Consider the following 22386-nt stretch of genomic DNA (forward strand, 5'->3'; position numbering starts at 1 on the left):
AAACTCACTGACACCTCTTGGGACAAGATATATTACTCGAAGACATTTGTTATTTAGGTCTCTGAGGCAACACAGAGACACTAATAAATCTCCCACTCACTCTTGTGAATTAGGCAGATACTATTCAGCATCTATGAGGAAAAGTTTGGATTTTCTTTGGCCTTTAATAGCAACTGGCATGGCTCAGTGTGGTCCATGACTCTAGGAGCCAGTATAAAGGAACATTAGCACTTGTTTTATCTCAGGAGGTGAGTTTGGAAATATAAAAGGGAGCAAAACTCATAAGAGTTTCCCTCACAAGACACAATACTGTGTCGCTTCCCTCACAAGACACAATACTGTGTTCTGGTTTAGTAATGAGGCTGAGCATTTTGCCAAAAGGAGGTGGCAAACAGATTTTACCAGAGCTGGAATTTTAATTTTCTGTTTCTCACTCATTTATTTTTTGTCATCAGAAGCGTTACATGCAGAGAAAATATTCCTTTACAGGATAAATAAGTAGAAACAGCTAGAAAATTCCAACTGCCTATAGCGAGAGTTTCAGCCAAGTCCCTTAACTAGCAGCAAGTTTCCTTTCACAGAAGTTATATTGGTAGTCCTCCTTACATTAATGCTATTGTTCTCATCTTCTGAGCAGAGAGAAGGTCCATCTCACAAACAAAAGGGGAGATTTTTCAGAAATTACTGTAATGAACTTGATTATATTTTTTTTTCCAGCATTTTCACTGCAGTGCCCATAGGTTTATAGGGAATAGGGAATTTCATCAAGAAAGAGGTTTTGAAAGTTCTTACCTTGGTCACAGAGGAACATAGTGAATTGAATTTTCCTCCTCAGTGTGCTCTTTGAGCTCAGGCTGTGGCTTCTGAGTACTCTGAAGGTAAATGTGATGTGCCTAGTGATCAAATTGCTTCATAAGGAAAAGTTCATCACAGTCAGGGTAACTGCTTAAAATGCAACATAAACAAACAGGTCTGTGTCAATATTTTGACTCTGTGTAAACAATTCAAGCTGTATTACTCTGGAGATAATGACACATAATGCTGTCTAAAATGCTCTGAAAGGGTTTTACTGAATCAATCTGCATTTGAGTTCTGTGAGAAAATTGGTCTGTGTGGTGGGGAAATGTGAACTTCTCTGCTCCTGTTGAATATGATCCTAACAAGGTCTGGAGCTTCCAGAAAGCATCCTGGGCAAGGGCTTCACTACTACAAGTTAAATGGGAAAAGAATGGGTTTCAGATGCTGCACCGTCTATCATCCCATTCACAGAGCTCCCGCAATCGGCGCGTATGACAGAGCAGAACGTATGCTTTTGTCCCAGTAAGTATAAACAGAGTATTTCTTACAACTCTGGCGCTACATCTCCAGGCAGACACTCTTTCTCCTTTTAAAGCAACATCACAAGTTCAAGTTTGGAAAGGACAGCGATTAGTGTTTCAAAACTCTGCTAATAAAACTAAGGGAAAGCAATATGTACATAGGAGTTTATTTAGATGCCCACAAGTTTTAAATCATTCCCCTTTATATCTCAGCCCACTGGATATCTCATCCAACTGAATTACCATTGGGTTTTACAATGTGATATACAAAATGAGCTGACATTATGATTTACAAACACCCTTTGAGTATCATATAAAACACAACTGCTTCCCTTATTATACAATCATTAGGGCAATGCAAATATAGTCAATACATTAGTAGCTGAAAATGATGGGGCATTTTAAGAAAATAAATTTAACTTTACCACACAAACCTGTTAGATAAAACAAATCTTGTTTAAAAAATGGGAATAAAGTTGTCTCAATGATTGCAAGTAATTTTTATATTGTTTTGCCACTGTCCCCTTATAAGAAACATAGTAGTACTTCATTTAAAAGACGACTAATTTTTTCACTGTATAGTCACACTTCATTCTTATTAATCGGTTTCACATTTTCTGCATGAAACTACAAAAAACTCACAAATGTAGACTTTCCAAACTGTAGCCACTATACTTATTTCTGCACTCTTTTCCATATACTCAGTGTGTTTAATTAATTAAAGAAAAAGCAAAAAACACTACACAAATGAGCAGAACAAAACACAACAGCACATTAAAAAGGTGACATTTAAGCCGTAGATGCCATCATTGTAGAAATATATTCTTGTTCTAATGCCACAAACTTTCTAGCCTCATGAAAAAAAAATAGACATCAGCTGAAGAGAATCTAAACTCTAACCTCGATATAGGGTTAAGAGTTTTAATCTGTATTTCTATCTAAACTTAGGTACTAAACAACACTGTGCCCATGGTAAACTTAAAACTAAATATTGCTGAATGTCAATGAAGTATGAAAAGAGAAAAATCTGTTTCTGAGCTGTCAACTGGGTAATGAAAGTTACCAAGTGTTAAGGTCTCCTGTCCTGCACGTCGCTGGTACAGGTACTTCTACACTTTGTCATGGTAGCAGTAACTGAGAAGGCAGACATCATTATTACTGTAAATACAAAAAAGGAAAAATTCCAAACTCATCAATGATTTTACAACTGAAAGCAAATTCTAACCTAGCCAATTTAAATTATCTCATTTTAAGGGTCTCTGACTGTTTTATCACTGCACAATCCAGAGGGATTATATTCTTTTCCAGCACTTGCAGTTTAGTTTCTCTTGCAAAACAGAGTACTGACAATGACCCGTGATTCTTTCCTGAATATGTGTTGAACTGGCAGTAGAATGTGTTTTTAGTTCCATTTCTCTCTATAGGAGTCTTGCTGCTGCTCCGCATGTTTGGAGAAGAAAGTGCGCTTTTTTTTGCCATTTCATTAAGTTCATGGCATTTAATTTTATAAATTTTTAAGACAGTCTTATTTTGATTACTTCCATTCTGTCCATCAAATATACTTTAAATGCTTTAAAATGTTGGACAGCTGTGAAATATAAGTACTATGCAATTTGACTGTACATACATACATATTTTCATAAATACATCTGACAGGGACCTTGGAACTAAGTAGGTGATATCATGGGACAAAATCACAACAGGCTGTCTTATTTGTAAAATCTAGATCCAAAGTAAGAAGAGCTGAATTCTATCATGTTGTCAATACACAAATTAAAACAAAAATACAGCATTAGTTTACCCATGAAATAATTCAAACATATTTGCAAATGTCTCGACAGGAGAAGTGTGTAATTTACAACACTGAAAACTTTTAACAACCATTGACTGATATGCGCTGTACTGTAAGTCACCCAGACAAGGCTAGCAAGGATGAGCATAGTGATAGGTCCCAAAGGCAACTCCCAAACATCTTCCTCGTGTGGAGACTTTGGTAATTGTCTGTTGTATAAAATGCCAACGCATACAACTTCGTTTCAGGTGTTAATCTTCATCAGTTTTCCTCCCTCAGCACAGTCCGGTCTGACTAGGTCAGTTATTGTTGAGACACTCTAAATCCACCGAGCAGCAGACGTTCCCATTCTGCACAGACAAACAAGCAGGTGTCAATCCCCTCCGCAGAACAAGTCACAAAGAGCAAAGGGGTTGGTGGCACACAGACAGATGCATCTCTGACACATCTACCGCATACAGTAATCTGCTTAAGCCATCACCCCAAGGTGTCCTCACCGGTCCCAAGCACAGAGGCTTTTCGAGGAGGTTGACTCTGCCAAATAGCACTGACCTACCCTGAACTACGCACGAACCAGAAACCTGGATGTGGAAGACTTAGTGGTCCCCATAATAAAATGCAACGCAGCAATGGCAACAGAGATGACTGGATTTTTCTCCCATGCAAGAAAGTTAAATGGAGAGAGTTTTGATGTCACCCATGCAGGGAAGCTTTCTGTTTGTCTGAAATAAGCCAATAGTTCAGACTGCTGATTCGTGGCAGGTACATATGGGAGGAAAAGCACACAGCTTTGGAGTTTAATCGATTGTTAAATATCTTTCTGCAACATCCCATCATTTACAAAACTATCTCATATACTAAAAATCTCCAACAATCATCGAAACCCCAAAAGAGCATTTTTTTTTCCTTTTTTAAAAATCCAACACAAACGAATATGAAAAACTCTAAAGAATGGTAGAAAAGCTACATTCAATAACTGAAAGCCCTGAAGCATCAGTTTGGTTTCCCACAGTGAACAGAAGAACATTTGATATAACCCAAACCAACATTTTCATAATTCTGATATTAGCGCAGTGGGGTCATCACCACACGGAGCAAGGGAGACAGATTGCACTAGAGCCACTGGATTAAATACATCTTGATGAGACCAGGGAACAAAAACTGTGACATTCCCTTCCCACTTCTGTTGCAGGAGTGCCTTCATCTCTGAGTTGCAATGCGTTTCTACTTGTGTATTTGCTAGTGAAACTTTTATTACTGTTTTTGCCTCTGCTTACTGGCTCTGTAACACACATTTTCTTGAACATCCACATTAGGCAATTATTAAAATATTAGCCTAGATTCATACTGAGAATGCCTGAAGGGCTCTCCAACAGAAAGTCTGAAAGTTGGACTAGGATATTACATATCTGCACTCAACATTTTCAATAAGCACAGAATTGTTTTGTTTCCACCCTACAAAACACAAAAGGTGGGAGTTTTCTGTAGGCTTCTGCCCTCGGGTCTCATTGACTTTCCTGAGCTCTGAACGTGAGCTTCCAAGGGCAGAAAGCAGCCCTGGTTTCATGCAGCAACGTACATTTCCATTCCCATTCTACCTTGCCCACCGTACCTTGCACTTGCAGGTTGTACAAGGAGATCCCACCATTGTCCATACAGCACCGCTAAGCCTTGTCATTCCATAGCCATCTAGACAGGTTTTCCTGATGTCATAGGTGATGTTGTCAGCCAGACAGGGGTCACTGACACAGTGGGGACAGCACTCTCCTTCTGAGATGGCTGTGTACTCGCAGTTTAAATTCGGGCACAGAAGAGGCCAACAATCCACCTCTCCTTCCTGTAAAAATTGAAGCAAAGCTCATTGAATTTATTGTCATTTATTAGCTACCAAGAAACTTTGCATCCTGTTGAGCGGAAAAGTTTTATTTTGCTAAAATTGAAATGAACTTAACGGATCAGGTCTCAGTTTGCTTGGTCATATAAATGCATGTTTGAATATTGAGCTGAAGTTTCCTAAATGTAGCAGACTACCATTTGGTTGTCTCTTGTCTTAACACTGTTGTCACCATTGTAGCAGGGAAGTTCTTTGGGGTTTTTAAAGGCACCATTAGTTACTGGGTTTCAATATTTTCCATAAACTGTAATTTTTGCAGTGATCACCTTGCAGACTCACGCACTCTTTCAACACCTGGTCACATACACATCTCTGCGGGATCACAGCAACTGTTTAAACAGAAAATTAACACTGCAGATAGATGTAGGTTGGTACGTTCAGGAAGCATTGAACATTGATCTAACTAGCAACAGCCAAAATTGATTTTATTAGCAATTCCTAAAGGAATTGTTACAGCAATACCAGTTATGTTCCACTGAGTCATTTTATTTTATGATTTACCTTTTTGAAAAAAATCAGTTTAGTAGATGGAAACATGGAGAAGAATCATCAGGTCACTTCCATAGAGTATTGCTGTGTGTGTCTACATCTGTGAAGGGCTCCAGTAAGTTGCACGACGCTGCTCTGTAAGCACTTCAGATGTTGATAACAACACACACTGCACAGAACCATACGTGTAGCACTGATCTAGAGCAACGCTGTCTTTTAGCTCTGTATGTTAACCCGAGCATAAAACTGGGCAAAGAACTGCTAGCCACAAACTCGGTAGCCCTTGTAAAAGATGTCACATCTACTATTTGCCATTGTCACTGGCTGCAAACTTTTCTTGCTGTTCTTTTGCAAACATTTAAAAAAAAAATTAGGAGAATACAAAATAGAATACTTACTGCTGTACATTATGGATTACTATCTCTTAATGATAACTTAGCTTTGAATGTAATTTGTTTCCTGATGCTCAGACACTTCTTGATTAATATTATATATAATATTAATATATATAAATACTATGTTACACAGACAGCTATAAATGGAAAACATCATTTTAATGAAGTTTATTGCTGCCCTAATTAGTATATCTATGCAAAACTTAAAGCTTTAGGGCAATAATCTACAGTGCCTAATGAAAAAATAAATGGGTTTTATACTGCATGTTTGTTTAGTAATTTTGGTTTTCTTTAATCTTCTTTTTTGGTTATTTTTTGCTAATTCAGCACATGGCACTGGCACTCCATTTTCCCAGCATTTGCTGAATGAAAAAAAAAGAACTGCATTGTCCATTTTGATAAGACAGCTACACCAACTAATGTAATTAAAAGCTGAAACCCCTCCAACCAAATCTATCATGTGAAAAAAAATGTAAAAGGTCATTTAAAGATCAGATGCCCTTATAAAGTTCTCAAAAGTAGCCTAACGCTGAAGTTAATACAGTGTCAAGGTTTCCAAGCTTTTGTCAAGCTTTTCATTTTGTTCATTAGACCTACTTATTCAACAGTGAGAGGAAAACAGATGGTGTAGCTTTCAGTTCTCCGGTGCTTTCTTAAGTGCTTTATCATCATTCCCAGTCTGAAAAAGCAGGTGAAGAGGGAGCCAAGAGCCTGCTTCCAGGTATGCCTTGTTAAAAATCAGAATCCTTACTATTCTTGCTCCCTCCCGAAACGCTTTACCCATACCAGGCAGCGGCACTGCTGGCAGCTGTAGGTCCAGTTGTCCCCACTGCGGTAGAGCTTCTGCCCAGTTTGGTCGAGGCACTGGCTGGTGACACGGGTGTCACACTCCGGGCAGCAGAAGAGATCAGCGCTGGGGTTCTTGCAGTCGCAGGCTGTCCTCCGGCAGAAAATCCTCCCATCCTGCGAGGACACATTGACCTGATGTCAACCACAAACTGCCAGACAGCAACCCAGATAAGGTCACAGGGGATGTGTATCAAAGGGCACGTCTTTGGCATATCAGGAAATATTAGTGTATTCAATGTTACTGCAACAAGGACTGGATCCTGCCAGTTGTGAGTAATACCTCAAATACCAGTATTGTCCCAAAATTTGTATCAGTGCGTGGATCCAGCACTGTCTGAATCTGAGAAGACTGTTTTCCCGTCTCCAGCTAATTGAATTTAAAAGAAATCAGTATCTCAGAAGAAATACAGTAAAGCAATTTCATATCTCATTGGTTACATCAACAAACTCTTCAAGCAGTTGCCACTTTAATACATATAGTATTTGTTTAGCACTATTTTGACTGAATGTATCACTGGGAAGAAAATAACTTGAATAAATAAATTGAAGTTATTAAGGTGGTCCCTTTTACTTCACAGGAGCACAACAGCACTAATCATTCTTCACTTTGAATTCACCACTGGTTCTGTTCCACATCTGGTCCTACAGTACATCAGCTTAAAGCTAAATGGATGTATCAACATCCATTATAATTCAGTTCATGTATGAAAGAGGGCTTGTATTCCACAGGCTCTCCAAAAATATGACTTTGCTAAATATTTGCTTACAGTATTGGACGGCTCATTTTGTTAAAGACCATTAAACAGAACTGTTTGAGATAAACAGAAGAATTGCTTCTGCATATAAAGAGAAAGCATATATTCTCTTTGCATCATAGAAAACCAAATCTATTTCAATTCCAGTTAGAAAAATTAGATGGACTATCGTGTTTGAAATTATACCCCTTATTGTAGGTGAGCCAACATACTGATATGCCACATGTAGACTGGGACCTGAAATCACTGTTAACCATGAGGACATTATTGAAAAGTTTTTTCATGAACTTTTTTTGCATTCAGTGCGAGTTACTGGATTAGTCCATAAGCAAAGTGTCCCCTGCAGCCAGTTTGAAGGTAGAGCTGTGAGAGGAACAAAGCTATATTCTGCTCTGGCTCACAACTGCAACTCCTCAAACAATTTCACTCATCTTATTGCAGTTTTTCCATGTTCTCAACAGAACCTTGTTCTGAGTCTACAAACCTGTATCTGATGTAAGAAGGAGAAAAAACTTTACATTGCCATCAAATAAAGGGAAACCTATCAAAGCAAGGGAATTTATTTCCTCTCCTCCTTTTAAAAAGTGATTACTAAAAAGAGTGACAGCAGCCCAGGATGTCTTTTCCACAGAGAGACAAAATAGCCATAACCACAGCACGTAGCATGGGTGGTCGTTTTGTTTATGCTTTGATGTAGAAATCTGTGCTTGGCTCTTGGTTTTGAGCAAAACCAGTCCTGGCCACAGTGCAACACGTACAAAATCAGCATCACAATACCCACGTCAGTCACTGTCACTGCTGCATTTCATCATAGTTTTGAATTGATTAGATTATTAATTTCTATTGTAAGAATAATTAAAATGTTTTCTTATGCCTAACAAGGAAAGCTTGTGGAAATGTAGCAAACATGCTAGGTTAACATGGATCTCAACTGCTTTTTCCAACCACAGGGCACAGGACTAGATTACCCTACAGCCTATATTCAGTTTTGTATCAAATTGAGGTAATTAATTACTTGTGCTTGTGGCTAGCTTGCTGCTTTAGCTGTGGTAGAAGGAAAAACAAATTTTACTTCCTTACTCAGCAGTTTGAGTAAATCCGAAGGTAAAGAAGACTGGCAGTGGCTTGTTTCCTCAGCCACAGTTCCAGCCAGGTCCAGATGAAATGCTGGGAATAAACCCATTCCACAAAAAAAACAAAGCAAGAAATCATCCCCCCCCCTTTTAGAACGTGGCAAAGGAAGAGAGCCAAAAGCCTTCCCTCGTGGAGAGGTATAACTCAGCCTCCATCCTTGCAGGTGGGAAAGCACAGCCATCCTCCACGCCCGGCTGAGGGCAGACATCGAGCAGCAGCTCAGCCCAGGAGCGATGCCAGGCTGACCAGGACCAGCTCCAGGCACGCGGGCTTGTGCCAGGCGGCCGGGCAAGCCACACCAACAATGGCAGTCCCTCTCCTCTCCATAATGGAGCGCTGATTAATAATGGCGAACAATAACCTGTCTGCTTAGTTCCAATTCGGTTTCCAAGCTTTCAGGATTAGTTTTCAAATTCCCCGTTCAGCAGGTGACAGTGCTGGTAGTTCTGTGATTCTCTGAGCTCCCGTGGCTGTTACCTCTGGGGAGCAGCTAACCTTTTAGGTTGCCTTTGCTCTCTGTATTTCAGAACACTGACAAAGCCCGATTATTTTGCCAGAGACCTTTTGGTAATCGTAACACACTGCTACTCTCTTTATTCTTTAAGCATCTATGTTTTATCCACAAGCTCATTAGTTCATTAGCCTTTCAAAAAACATTTTTATCCCTACACTGCAGTGACACAAAGCCTCTTAACCTACAACATCTCACTTGCATCTTTGCAGCTCTACAGTAGCATTGAGAAATATAGAGAAAACAACTTATTTTCTTTTGTTGGGTAATAACGTATAGCATCTTATTAGTACTCTCCCTCCCCAGCTTCCTCACTGAATCAGTCCTACACGCTTCATAAGCATCAGTGGTGCGAACACAAAATTGTTCTTACCAAAGGAAAAACTGGCCCACAAGGGAATCGCTATAAAGGGTAACTCAAGTTTCCACAGAGTCCCAAAGCCAATTTGGACAGAAATCAGACCCTGCAGAAACCAAACGACCAAACTGTTCTCACCCTCAGGAACACACTTCACCTTGGCACATCCCCCTGTTCCCAGCACTGTGCTTACCCCCCAAGGCATTTTTCATACAAGGAATGGAGTGTTGTCTTAATCAGAGGACAGACTCAAAAGCCCAGATATAGCCAGACTGTACAGGCTTAGTTTTCTCATGGGAGAGAGCAACAGCTCCCCACTCCCCTTCAAATTTCTACCAGTTTTAAATTTGATTGTGTAGTAAATTTACAAGAATTCAGGAACATGCCTGTAGAATACACATCAAATATACTTAAGGTACTATACTAATTTCTAGTTTTGAGAATTTATGTTTTTGTAAACTTTATATTCATTCAGGTGAACAAGGATGGTATGAAGAAACTGGGTCTGATGAAATACTGAAATGATTCCCTGTGCTTCAATATTGACACTCAGCTTCTTGACATAACTGAAGTAATATAATTTTCCATAGTACATAGTATCCTACTCCACAAATAACCTTACTTAACGAACTTCAGAGTTAAGTCAGGTATTTAATCTCCTTTGCACCAGATTGTAAGTTTAAATCTTTTCAAGATGGGATCTATGTGTTTCAGCCAATTCACAAAATATATCCATCTGACCTTTCCTAAAATAACCATAACAAAAGAAAAGCCAGGAGAAAACACATTATTTTAAATCTGAAATGCTGATTTATCTCTTAGACAAAACAAGTGAGTAGGATCATTTCAAAGCTTGAGTAAGAAGTATAAGGAGTGATTTAGTTACACTCTGCCCTTTTCCTCACTGAAAACTGAGCAGGCTGCAAAAAGGTCAAGCAGGTCCATGCAATGGCATGAAAAGGATAGAGTCCTACAGCAGGTTTGAGAAGTAGTCTGGTGCATTGGAAGCCACGGTTTATAGCAATAAGTTTCAATAACATATTTCAATAAACACTGAGGAAAGACTTTATGTTCTGACTGGGATATGATAGAGAAGGAGTTCTCCCTGTTTTCCCTGTTCTACAGACAAGAATTTGGCTCTTGAGACAGTTATCTACTGGAATGAAATTAAATGCAAATGTTAATTCACAGAGGAAAAACTGGAAAGTGAAGAAGATATAAAGGAAGAGTCATAGCAACAAACACTGCCGGGCTTAGTTTAAAATATCTATGTACTAGTTAATAATTTTGTATATTTTCATATACTAATAAGACCATTCAACATAAGAAATAAGTGCCGTGAGAAATGGCAAATAAAACAAATTACAAGCAATCTAAAATGGGAATACTAATAGTTATAATTCTGCAAAGGCAGACCAGATGTCTTCACATATATTAAACTGTTTATTCTATTGACTGGAAATCCCTTCATAAGCCAGCCAGTTCCCCAAGATTACAATAAAAGCTTAATATATATTCAGTGGAGTTGTATACTTCAGCTTCTGAAGGGAGGAGTTTTAGGGAGCTTGAGGCTACTTGAAGTAAAAAATATAGCAACTAACAAGAACATATTCCCTTTTGAGCCCAAAACAGCAGTGTACTTTGTGGGTTCTATTCACTCTAAAGTCTTCACTTCCCTTCTGCTATACTACTGCAATACAGAAATGATGAGGCTTTCAGGCTCTCGCAACTTCTAAACAACTCTTCCCCCTTGTCCCTCTCAAACTCTCTAATGCATCTCTGGCTCATAAGCACTGAGACATGGGGATTGATAGGCCAATTCTCATGCCCTACATTCACCTCTTCACAGTGGCCAAAATCTCATTTTACATACACTTATGCATGGGCCAATAGTGCTCTGGTATGTCTAAGGACAGCTTTACCAGTGCTATGAATGCATCAGGTCAAAGTGGCCATCAAAGACCAACCATTTCTCAGATTGGTGCATTTTTAAAATTCTTTTAATTTCAGTGACAGTGTTCCCCTTTTCCCTAGTAAAAATGAAGAGAGCAGAGTCAAATGTTCTTTTAACTGGATTATCATACTCAGATAATTGATAACTAATCATTTCTAGGGGGAAAAAACAAAATCCGATCTAAGTGTCAACTCTAAGGTAGATCTACTTATACTAACACCTGTTGACTCCAAAGGTGCAGAGAGTGCTGCACTGCTCAAGTGGGAGAGCTGCCAACACAGCGGAGGTGGGATAAGGAAGAGAAAGCTGACCTTCACCCTTCTTCACTTGATGAAATTAAGTGCCTGCTGCTAGGTCCTCTAACCTTTGACTCATGCTCAGGTCTTCCTGCTCGGCCAGTTAATTTACCTGTATTCCAAGTAACGGGAAACACCACCAACAGGAAGATGGCTGACTACAGCACTGGTCCTGAGAAATGCATATTCATGTGAAAGAGAAATTGAAAATAGTTTTCAACATTGCCAGTAAGTGTGCTAATCGCCTGCATGTGGTGTCAAAGAGTAATGCAAGACCCTCATCAAGGCACGCTCTGAGTAGCTCCGGCCCACAGGGTGACATGGGAGAAGCTCAGCAGGGTTAGCCATTATTCAGCTGTGTCTGCGGTTGCGCAAAATAAGAAAAAAAAATTACTTCCCAGAAGAATTTCCCCATCACAGCTTCAGCGCCCACAGCAGAGCTTACCTTTTGCCTCAGTGCCTTGGGCTTAGGCTAGTATTTTTGCCAACACAAGTGCCACTGCAATATTGGGTTTCTGACATGAGCCCAGAGAACTAAAGGACTCCTGAAACCCAGACCAGCTGGATCTCACCTTGCAGGAACAAACGGAGCATCTGTCCTCCCTCAGGGTCCACACCTGCCCGTTCCGCTTGAAGCCACCTTCATGGGGACAGTCTCCAGTGCAAGACGGTCCGGATGGACAAAGGCAATCAAACCCTCCTGCCAGGTTCACACAGGCTGAATCGTTCCAACAGGTGTGGGTCTTTAAGGCACATTCATCAATATCTGCAAAACAGCAGTTTTATAATGTTTTGCACTTTTTTTTTTTCCTTTTTTTCCACAGGGCAAACTTTATTTCTGTATTAAGTAATTATTGTTCACCTGCCTTGATGGTGGAAGAGGGTGCCTTCTTTCTATATCTTCGCCTATCTTCCATATTTACTTGCTAGACATTAAAGACACTTTTTTTATAGGTTATTCTTCGGTGTTTGCTTTGATTCCAAAAAGAATTCTTAAGCTGTCTCCAGCAGGCTTAATTCTAAGTGCTGAGACTGACATACCTAGTGGAACTGTACATCAGTGATGAACTTGAACCTTCAGACAAGGGTGTACAGTGATTTCCCAGGGACTGGAAACTAGCGAACAATCAGAGTGACTTTCTGTCAATTAGACCACTCTCTGTTCTGGGTTTTACACCAAAATAGAAGTGCACTATTCTTCATAAGTTCCTAGCATGATCAGCTTTTCCTGTACTAAAAGCAATCAGTTGCATCCTTTTCCCATTGCTGGAATGTGTAAGTGAATTGGGAGGGGAAAAAAAAAAAAAAAAAAAGGAAAAAAGAAAAGTAAATAAAGGAATCAGAGGCACTTTATACAGGAAAAAAAGTCATAGAACAAAACTATGCAGGAAAAGTATGATTTAGCAATGACACAAAGAAATAAGTAACAAAAGAAAATCATTATACACTAGAGAAAACTGAATTACAGTATCTCATTAAAATTGCTTTTGGAGGATAAAATATAATTATGCAATATGAATTTATCTAGGGAGTTAATGCAGCATTCTTTTTCTTGCAGCAAAGCCATGAGATTTTTAATCACATTGTTAAAAACCGGTATTTCTTTCAGAAAATAACTTTGGATTGTTCTTAAACAACATATTGACAGATTGTCCAGATTAAATACCAGTAAACTGGTGGGTCTCTCTTGTTCCAACATGAACAATGAAAGCTGTAAGCAACAGGGGGAGGAAGGCTGAAGAAGAAAAACCTTCAGACGTATGTGATGGTTTCTATCATTAAAACTTCAGAATACTATCATATGAATTCAGAAATTACAATGAAGAACCCTCACACTTACCGTTTTAAATGACCTTGTTGCTAGTGTGAAATGTATAAATGTTCAATATTACCCCAAAGTACTTTTAATTCCTCTCTAAAACAAAAAACTTAAAATTCAATAGAATTCACCCCCCCCCCAAATGACTTGAAGTCTAATTTAGGTGGAATGTGATGGCCAGTTGCTCTACTTCTTGGACAAGTGCCATGGGTTCACAAGTCATCTCCTCAGAAAGGCAGATTTTAAAGACATCAATTCTCTCAATCTGATGAAGGACATTCTGTAACAATCAAATCACTAAATTCACCCTGACCTGGTTAGTAAAATTCCTGATTTCAACTAATAAACAGTCCAGGAGCAAGTGGAAATGTGGCAGTGCCCTTGGATTTGACCAAATGCAAAATCAACCTGCACAACCGAGTCAGGGGCCTGCGCTCCCAGAAAAATAGTGGTTCCTTCTGCTTATAGATCCAAAGGCAAGCTGGAGGCAATTACACTGCAGAAGGGCTTCACTCCTGGGCTAACATGCGAGCTAGTCCTTTGTCAGAGATGTTCCCAGTGGTCTGGTTCCACAATTCAATTGCCTGTTGCTCAGACTTCCCTAAAAAGGGTGTGCTTTGCTGCCCTGACAGTCTTAATTGCCAAAAAAATTATTGCCCTAATGCATAGCTTAGCACTAACCGAGTACCTGAAAGGTCCACTATCAGTGATGTAAAAGGCACTGCACTAAGAGAAATTAAAATTTGTAGTTCGTTGTTTAACAAGTGTCAGAGTATCACAGGAGGTAAAAACCATGAAGAGTGACAGGAAGAGAGGTATGAATGAACTGGTATGAAATGAATTATATCCAAAGAGCTACTGCAAGACTTAAAATATTCTTTAAAATATCCCATTCTCCTTTCAGTAGACTTTGACCTGTATTTTATGCTGAAGACAAAGGTATAAATGAAACATTCCTTTTGTCTTTGGTGATTTCACCAAGCATTGTCAATATTCTCTTCCCCACCATATTAAGGGCTCCTTGAATAGCATATATACATAGGATGCAGAGGGATCACAGTGCAGATTAGAAGGGTTGCTTTCACAGTTCAAAACTAAAAGGATTTCACAGATGAATATAAATCCATATTGCCTACAGAGTTCCATGTAATTGCTTTACTTATGACACAGAAATCTAATTCTGTTTCCATGTAATTTAACAGATTTATGGAAAGCCAGATGTTAGCAATTATAGAAACTAACATTATTCATATTCTCCGTAGTACAGACCTGTTCACACTGCACAAAGCCAACTTAATCTGTTATACATATCCAAAAGGGAAGAATATCCTATTTACGTACTGCTACGGCTGTTCTCTAGCATGCATAAAAAGGATGTCCCCATTAAGACTGGCCCAAACTGGTAAATGGGACATTCCTGACAAAGAAGACAATCAAGCAATGCTTAGTAACATAGCATGAACATAAATTCCTAATTGCTACTCAGTTTGCTCATTTTTTTTCGTTCTTTATTCAAATTATGGTTTCTTATTACTTTATGGCATTTATTATTTAAAATTTTTAGTCATTAATCAAATATAAAAGGCTTGGACACTGCACTCATTTCCAGCTCAACTTTTAATAGAGCTAATTTTCTGAGAACATCCCTTTGGCAGTTTTTTCTTGTCACTGATTGCATTTCTAAAAGTCAGAACAAACAGCCAATGTTCCCAGTAACTTGAGGAAAAGAAGTTATAAGCATAACATGTTTTTGTTCCTTTCACTCTTTCAGCCCTAAACCAGATTAAGAAGGGTCTGGGGAAGGAAAAAATCCCAAACAAATGTTCCTGTATTGTTAGCTCCCAGTAGTTTAAGAAAGTACTTCAGTTCAATGGAGATCAAATGAACTTGCTCAAATGGACATGAGATCAATATGTAGATGGCTATGCAAGACATGGAAGAAAATACTTTTATTTAGTATGAAATTTCTCTTAACAACTAGAATCAATGTCTACTTAGGTGTTGAAAAATTAGCCTCGTTTAAAATTCTGAACATGTCCAATCCAATCTTCTAATGAATATGAAAACTGTATGATAAAACTCTCGCATATAGATTATTTTTATATTATTCAAATCCTTGCTCAGCTCAAATTCCCCACACTCCCATCAGGTTTCACTTGCTTTTCCGCTGAAGATGCAGGCCCAAAACCAGAACGTTTAATGATGGGCAAAGCAAAACTGTACATAAACTTTAGTTCCCATCAGAACAACACTGGGTAGGAAGAAGAGGAAATATTCATTTATAAATCAAGCAACTTCAAATAACAATGGACAAGTACACATGTGAAATAGCAAGGAGACTCCATAGTCCTTCCCTATATATAACACAAGATCTCTGTCTTGACTTTGGGCGGGATCAGTTTTTTCATGTATCCTGTCAACTTGTGAAAACAATCTGGTTTTCAGACCTGGAATAGGATTTTGCAATTTTATGCATGCATTATATTGAGATAATCTGTGGCAGACTACTAATTAATTCAAGTACAAGTGGCAGAGCTTTACTTCCTCTCTCCACACAGCTCCTTTTCAAGGAAAAGTGAGGATATGGCCTTTTCAAGGAAAAATGGAAATGACCATAATCAGAAACTTGCTTGTCATGCTACCCTTACGCTATTTTCTATCAATAACGTATAGCCAACATCAAAGTGATGGATGCTGAGATATGCCACCTCAAACACTGCACACAATTATCATCAAACTGATCAAGATCCTCACTATTCAAACACTCTGTGCTTCTTTAAACAAATGTACGGCAACAAGTACCTGATCACATGCATTTTAGCCGCAATGCAACTAGTCACATTTTGTGGATGGGAAAAGAAAGAAAACAAGCCACCCAAGAAGTGCTCATTTCCCAATATACTCTCAAAGGACATAAAAATAGCTTGGTAACATGGGCGGACGAGAAATCCGAATCAAAATGGAACAGACTAATCCCCTGAGATGCAATTTCCTTTTCCATCCTTTTTCGGCTGTAACGAGAAGTAATTTGCCTCAGATATTATGAGAGGTCCCATGGCCACTGTATTTGAATGAGGTAGAAGACAGGCATGACTGTACATATCAACACAAGTTCATTAAATTGGTTTCACTGAAATTTTAGCCCAGTCCCTAGCTACTTCATTTCTTAGTTTTCAAGGCTATTCAGGTTTTGATGGTATGACTTTTCTATAGCACCTTAATGAATGTATGCAAGCAAGTCATGCAGCGTGGGGCTCTGTAATATCATGATAAGCTGCTGCAGAAGAAAGAACCCTACTAATGTGCCAATTTTAACTGTTATGGTACATTAAACCATTACAGTATAACGTTAACGTGAAAAATGTATGCTGGGCTCCCAAATCAATGTATGTACAAGTTAACTAAACACTATTTTGACATATCATTTTTCACAGGCAACTTGTCACTTAATGTATTTGCCTTCTTTCTAAATCAAAGTAACTTGGACTTATGTTTGAAAAAAAAAAAAAAAAAAACAAAAAACCACTAAACAGATTCATTTTTAGTTAGAAAATATTTTATGATAGTACTTTTATTCTATAGAGACATAATGGTCTATTAAAGAACACTGCATAGTAAATTAGATTCTGAGTATAGGATTTACTAATGCTTTCTAGAAATATAGAAATGACTAAACACAATTACCTTGAAGACATGTAACAACTTTCTCTCAGAATACAAGAATCAGAATTTACTAAATGGAAAGGAGGCAAGATAATTTTTATTTTGCGGGATAAAATCCACAGACACAGACTCTGATATATTATGAGTTTTAAGAAATTCTACGAGCAGAACAAAAGCAAGCCGTAAAGAAGCAGCTTCTAGAGTTGGTCCTGAATACTCTGTACCATATGCAAACCTTTCTGTCTATGTACCACTTCTTTAACAACAGACAGAAAAGCAATTCTCAAGTATATAGAGACGTTGTCAAAGGATGGGCCTAGCTTTTGGTTTGACACAGAAAGGAGAGTAAAATAAACAAAGCATAAACCTCCTTTTCTCTCACTTTCTAATCTAGGTAACAGACAACACTGCCGTATACCATGGAATATATGAAAGCTTCTGGAATTGATTTGAAACCCATTCAGATTTGACCCTCAAGCACTGCTGTACCCAGATTTTGTGGGAGACTAAGATATGTGGAATTTTCTCTCACAAGCTGCTGAGTCCTACCTTTTCCTAGCTTTCATTTCCCCACAACAGCTACTCTAACCCAGCAGTGAGGTCTAGCTACGCAACCTTTCAGGACGAAATACATGGTGAATCCTGTGGTTTTTTGGTGGGAGGATGGTCCATGTTAAGGTTCCTTACAAAAGTTGCACTGATTCTTAAAGAAAAGAAAAAAAATAAACCAACAACTGACAAGTACTGCTGCCTTGATTGGTTTTCCTTCTGTGCTTGCAAGTCACAGTGTAAACACTCAGAGAGATGAACATCATGAAAAAAGTGGAATCAGGAATTCTATACTCCAGGGTCTGAACAGCTCTCTACAGACTGGAAGCATCTCATTTAAAGAGAAATGGAGATTTAAAAGTGTAATTTAATTTGCTTTTATTTTTCTTCTGTAGATAGGAGTGAATTTTGCGAAACATTATTAACTTCCCAGAATACAGGACTTCTTTGCCAGTTTTTCCCTTCTATTGGTTCTGATAATCTTAAAGGTTATCACTGAAAATTTGGTGGTGAGGGTATTCAATGACTACCTTATGAGGTACCAGTATCTGGCAACAAGTACTCAGTGCAGGGAAAAAACAATGTATGCCAGTTGCTTCCATATGGTATCAGTAGATAATACTGGGCTATGTATCATATAACAACTCATAGTTCTCTGTAAAGTATTTTAGTTTGTTTACCTTAAAGCATAACAAAGCTCCTATTAAAAACAAACAAACAAACAAAACAAAAACAACCCAGCAACTATAGCCTACACGTTTTAATTGCCAAGCAAACTTTAGTAGCAACAGCAATTGTCTTTTGTCTGCAAGCAGTATTCTTAATAACATATTGTCAAAGGCCAGTGCCTCATAAAAACGCTACTGCTGGAAATTAAATTACATTCTCTTAATTTCAGCCTGCTCACCATCACCTTAGGAAGCTGACATCTTTTATAAAAGCATGGCCATGGAAATATATTTCCTTTTCAACGCTGCCTTTGGTTGATATTTAGAGCAATAAAAGAATTTTCCCAAGCTTGAAGTGGCCTGGTTAAGTCATACATCCTTATTACCCAAGTTCTAGTACAATATTATGACCTTCCCCGCCACATCCGTTGATTTACACATTTGTCTCTTGCCAGGTGACAAACTCCACTGTTTTCTCCTAGCCAGTGAGAATAAAGCTTTTAGAAGCATTGAGGTATCACAACACTTCCCAATTAAATGCTATTTTTCAAAAGGTTTTGCAAGCACTGCAGAGACACTGCAAGCAATGACCCAGCTCCAAGACCACCTACATATAAACAGAGGGAAAGGGGATCAATCAATAGATACACAAATGCATCGAGCAAAAGCAACTGGCTGCTTGGGCTTTGGGCAATCTGTCAGAGTGGAGTGCTCCCTCCCACTGCCTTATGATTTTCATACGTTGTTATTATTATTATTTTTGTGGGGGAGGGTTTAATCTTTATTTCCTTATGTTCTTAGCCTTTTTATTGTTCTCCAAGTTTTGTCCTTCAGGGATGAAAAGGAAACATTTCAAAACATACCGAAGGGCAATGGCCCAAATCCACCTCAGGTACATGCTAGGATTTCAGTAGAGAGTCTGTAAAATACACCAGGACAAAATGCTGTTGCTAAGCAGATGAATCCTCTTTAATCTGAAATAGAGCGAATGACTCTGGCCCTGACTCTAAATACTCCACCATGCAAACAAGCTCTGTAACGTGATGGAAGTCAGTGTTGAAGAAACTGAGTTTTACCTAGAATGTGTAGCGCTATCTGTCATTTTAACCAACTCTTAGTTACGCTTTAAAATAAACATCATGGCTTGAGATTTCTTTGTCAATATGGGTTAGCAGAATCTTTCAATTAATTTTTAATTGGTTAACCAGTATAATGAAACAAAATAAACTGGTTTATCCTCTTCCTCACTGGCACCCTGCAGCAGATGGTTCAGAAAAGCTCTTTAGTTAAAATAACCCAGCTAATTTCACATTCTGTTTACAACTTGCATATGGCAAGATGAGCACCTCACCTTACATACTTCCAGCATGCTGTGCAGGTCAAAGCAAGGGCATTTTGTTTTCACTAAAACTCATCCCTCCAGTCTCTACAGGATACAGAATGTTTCGGGCTCCTTTTTGCTGTCTGGTAGCCAAGCACCCTTCCCTTTAATAGCAATGCAATGCAAGCAATACCGACCTTTTCAGCAACTGAGCCTAGCTATGGGCCATTCAACACCACAGTCTTGTTTGTGTCTCTCTTTCCCTGAGACCACCCCGAGCCTTGTAGTTCATTTGTCCCAAACCAGCCCAACAAGGGATGGGGTTGCTATGCAAGCAGTACGGGTAGGCATCAGGAATCCCACAAAATGCCTCTTACCCCAATTATCTTAGAGCTTTTTGAAGTTTATGTCATGTTGCTTTGACCTCTCATAAAGCAAATATTTTCAACATTGTTTTGTTCATCACTCCGTTTACACTATTTAAATAAATCAGAGGAAAACTTTTAACGTTACAGAATCTGTTTAGAAATATATGACTTTCATGTGGTATTTTGTCTATCAAGTCACAAAATGTTGCAAAGTTTGCCATTCTTTACACAGCCACCCCAGTGAAGTTCACTGCTGTGATTTTAATGACCTCCCTGCCAGCTTAGGACAATGTGAAAAAGCTAATGTAGCTGGACAGTCTACAAATACTGGGTTTGAAAATAAATATTCTTCTTCTGCATTTTTAAATCATGATGTTATCTTAGCCCAAGGACTTCTAATAGCCAAAATTTGTATAAGGAATGTTTGTTACAAGTAAATTTATGTATTTTTATTATGAAGTTTTATTTTAACGTTTAATTTAATTGCTTGCTTTAACTCTCAGAAGAGCCCTCTGCACTTACGGACATGATAAATTACATTTATAGTGTAAAAAAAATAAAGTCTTTCACAGAAGTAGCAGAAATGCTGTTATAGAAAGTTCATAGAATGGAGCAGAGATGAAGTAACTGAAATGCCAAAGAAAGGACACAGAACTATGAGGAGTTGATCTGTATCTCCGTCGAGGTTAAAACGGGATCCTTTCTAAATTGTTTTAAACTCATATGATAAAATACCATAAAGAAATTATGTATAAGGTTTCTCAGAATGAGTAAAAAAGTGGAAAAACTGTAAGGCAGATATAAAGCACAATTACCATCTTCACTATAATTTTATTACTGCTTTCTTGCTGTAGTGGCACACAAAGTCTTACGGACAGACAAGGGCACCCAGACTGCAAGAACCAGCACTAACTCCTCATGGAGCCTCATCCTTTGTCCTCCCACAGAAACAACCGACAGATTCCTCCACTCCCTGTAAGAATTCCTCTCTGTTCATGCCCCTAGTGCCTTATTCCGTAAATATGGTGCATAAAGAGCTTGATGCCATTTGCATAATTCTAAAAATAAAATGATGAAGATGTCAAACAATGGAAAACAAAGCAAAGCAAAACAGACATACCCTAAACGTGTTCTCATATCTCTCTGCCGAAATTTGAAAATGGAAAACCAACTCTTCCCCTTTTGTGGCCTATTATGCTCCCCAGAAAGCCTACTTTCCCTTCAGGTTTTACAGCAACTTATTATGATAAATGGCAAGGCACAGTAAGTCACACTTGGGCTCTCCGACTGCCTGCCTCCCTCCTGTAATAACCATTCCAAAATGTGACGTGTCTTGAACGAGCACCCACGCTGCGTGGCTAGGCCTGCTGACAAAACACAGACAGGCTCGCTTGCATTCTCATTTTAGCTTTAAACAGCTTTAAACACAGTAACTGCTCAGGACAGTGTCTCAATAGTCACTTTGCAACACCATGCAGAAGGAGGGGGGAAAAAAGAAAAAAGGAAAAAAAAAAAAAAAAAAAAAAGCACTATGCTGATCATTGCTTACCAACACAGGACTCCCCGGAAAGAGAATAGCTTCCATTGTCATGGAAACCGCTTCTGCACTCACAGTGGTACCACCCTGGGAGGTTAACACAGCGTGAATGGTTGTGACACTCAATGATCCCCTCTGCACACTCATCAATATCTGCCTCAGAGAAAAACACAAGCCAGCCAGGAAATTAATTTCCTTTGACACCAATGCTTTAGGTTTGTTTTTTTCTTTTTTTTTTTTTTTCTGTTGTTTTTTGGGGGGGGGTTGGATTTTTTTTTTTTTTTTTAATCTTCCTTTAATAGATGGATCAAGGTTTATTACGGTTCTAATCAACAGACACTTAAAACATGACTCACATAGCAATAAAAAAAGAACAATAATACATCATGAAATTTGATACATACAAGACATTTGTTCACACTGTGATTTGTTTAAAATGCAAAGCAAACATGCAGATTTTTTTTTTTTTTTTTTGTTCTCTGTTTTTCATTCGGAGGTTACATTTGTCTGAGCACAGAAAGCCTTCCAGAGCAGGTTCTCCACTGAAAAGGCAGTTCCAGCAATATTCCTGCTTTACAAACTGCATGTCCCAGGACACCTTGGAAAAAAAGAGTATTTTCTTCAGGATTTGTGTCTGTAGTGTTCAGCTGCGATATCTGCAGCTATCTGGCACTTAAGGTGCTCAGAGCATTTCGCAAACAATAGTTAATCTCTT

The 22386-nt window shown here is 38.6% G+C and overlaps 1 protein-coding gene across 2 annotated transcripts in view; it reads right to left on the bottom strand.

Moving 5' to 3' along the window:
• Positions 1 to 1483: 1483 nt before the first annotated feature.
• Positions 1484 to 22386, bottom strand: part of NELL1 (neural EGFL like 1) — a 296852-nt gene continuing 275949 nt past the window's right edge. The window contains exons 16-20 of one of the 2 annotated variants that reach the window (XM_074918429.1): positions 21684 to 21824; positions 12319 to 12512; positions 6676 to 6852; positions 4724 to 4948; positions 1484 to 3461 (exon numbers count right to left, since the gene is read on the bottom strand). In XM_074918429.1, coding sequence (XP_074774530.1) covers positions 3411 to 3461; positions 4724 to 4948; positions 6676 to 6852; positions 12319 to 12512; positions 21684 to 21824 — 788 coding nt within the window. In that variant the 3' untranslated portion in view covers positions 1484 to 3410. The remainder of the gene's footprint in view (positions 3462 to 4723; positions 4949 to 6675; positions 6853 to 12318; positions 12513 to 21683; positions 21825 to 22386) is intronic. The other variant, XM_074918430.1, reaches the window with a different exon arrangement.

Source organism: Athene noctua, chromosome 14 (assembly GCF_965140245.1).
Source record: "Athene noctua chromosome 14, bAthNoc1.hap1.1, whole genome shotgun sequence".
NCBI lineage: Eukaryota > Metazoa > Chordata > Aves > Strigiformes > Strigidae > Athene > Athene noctua.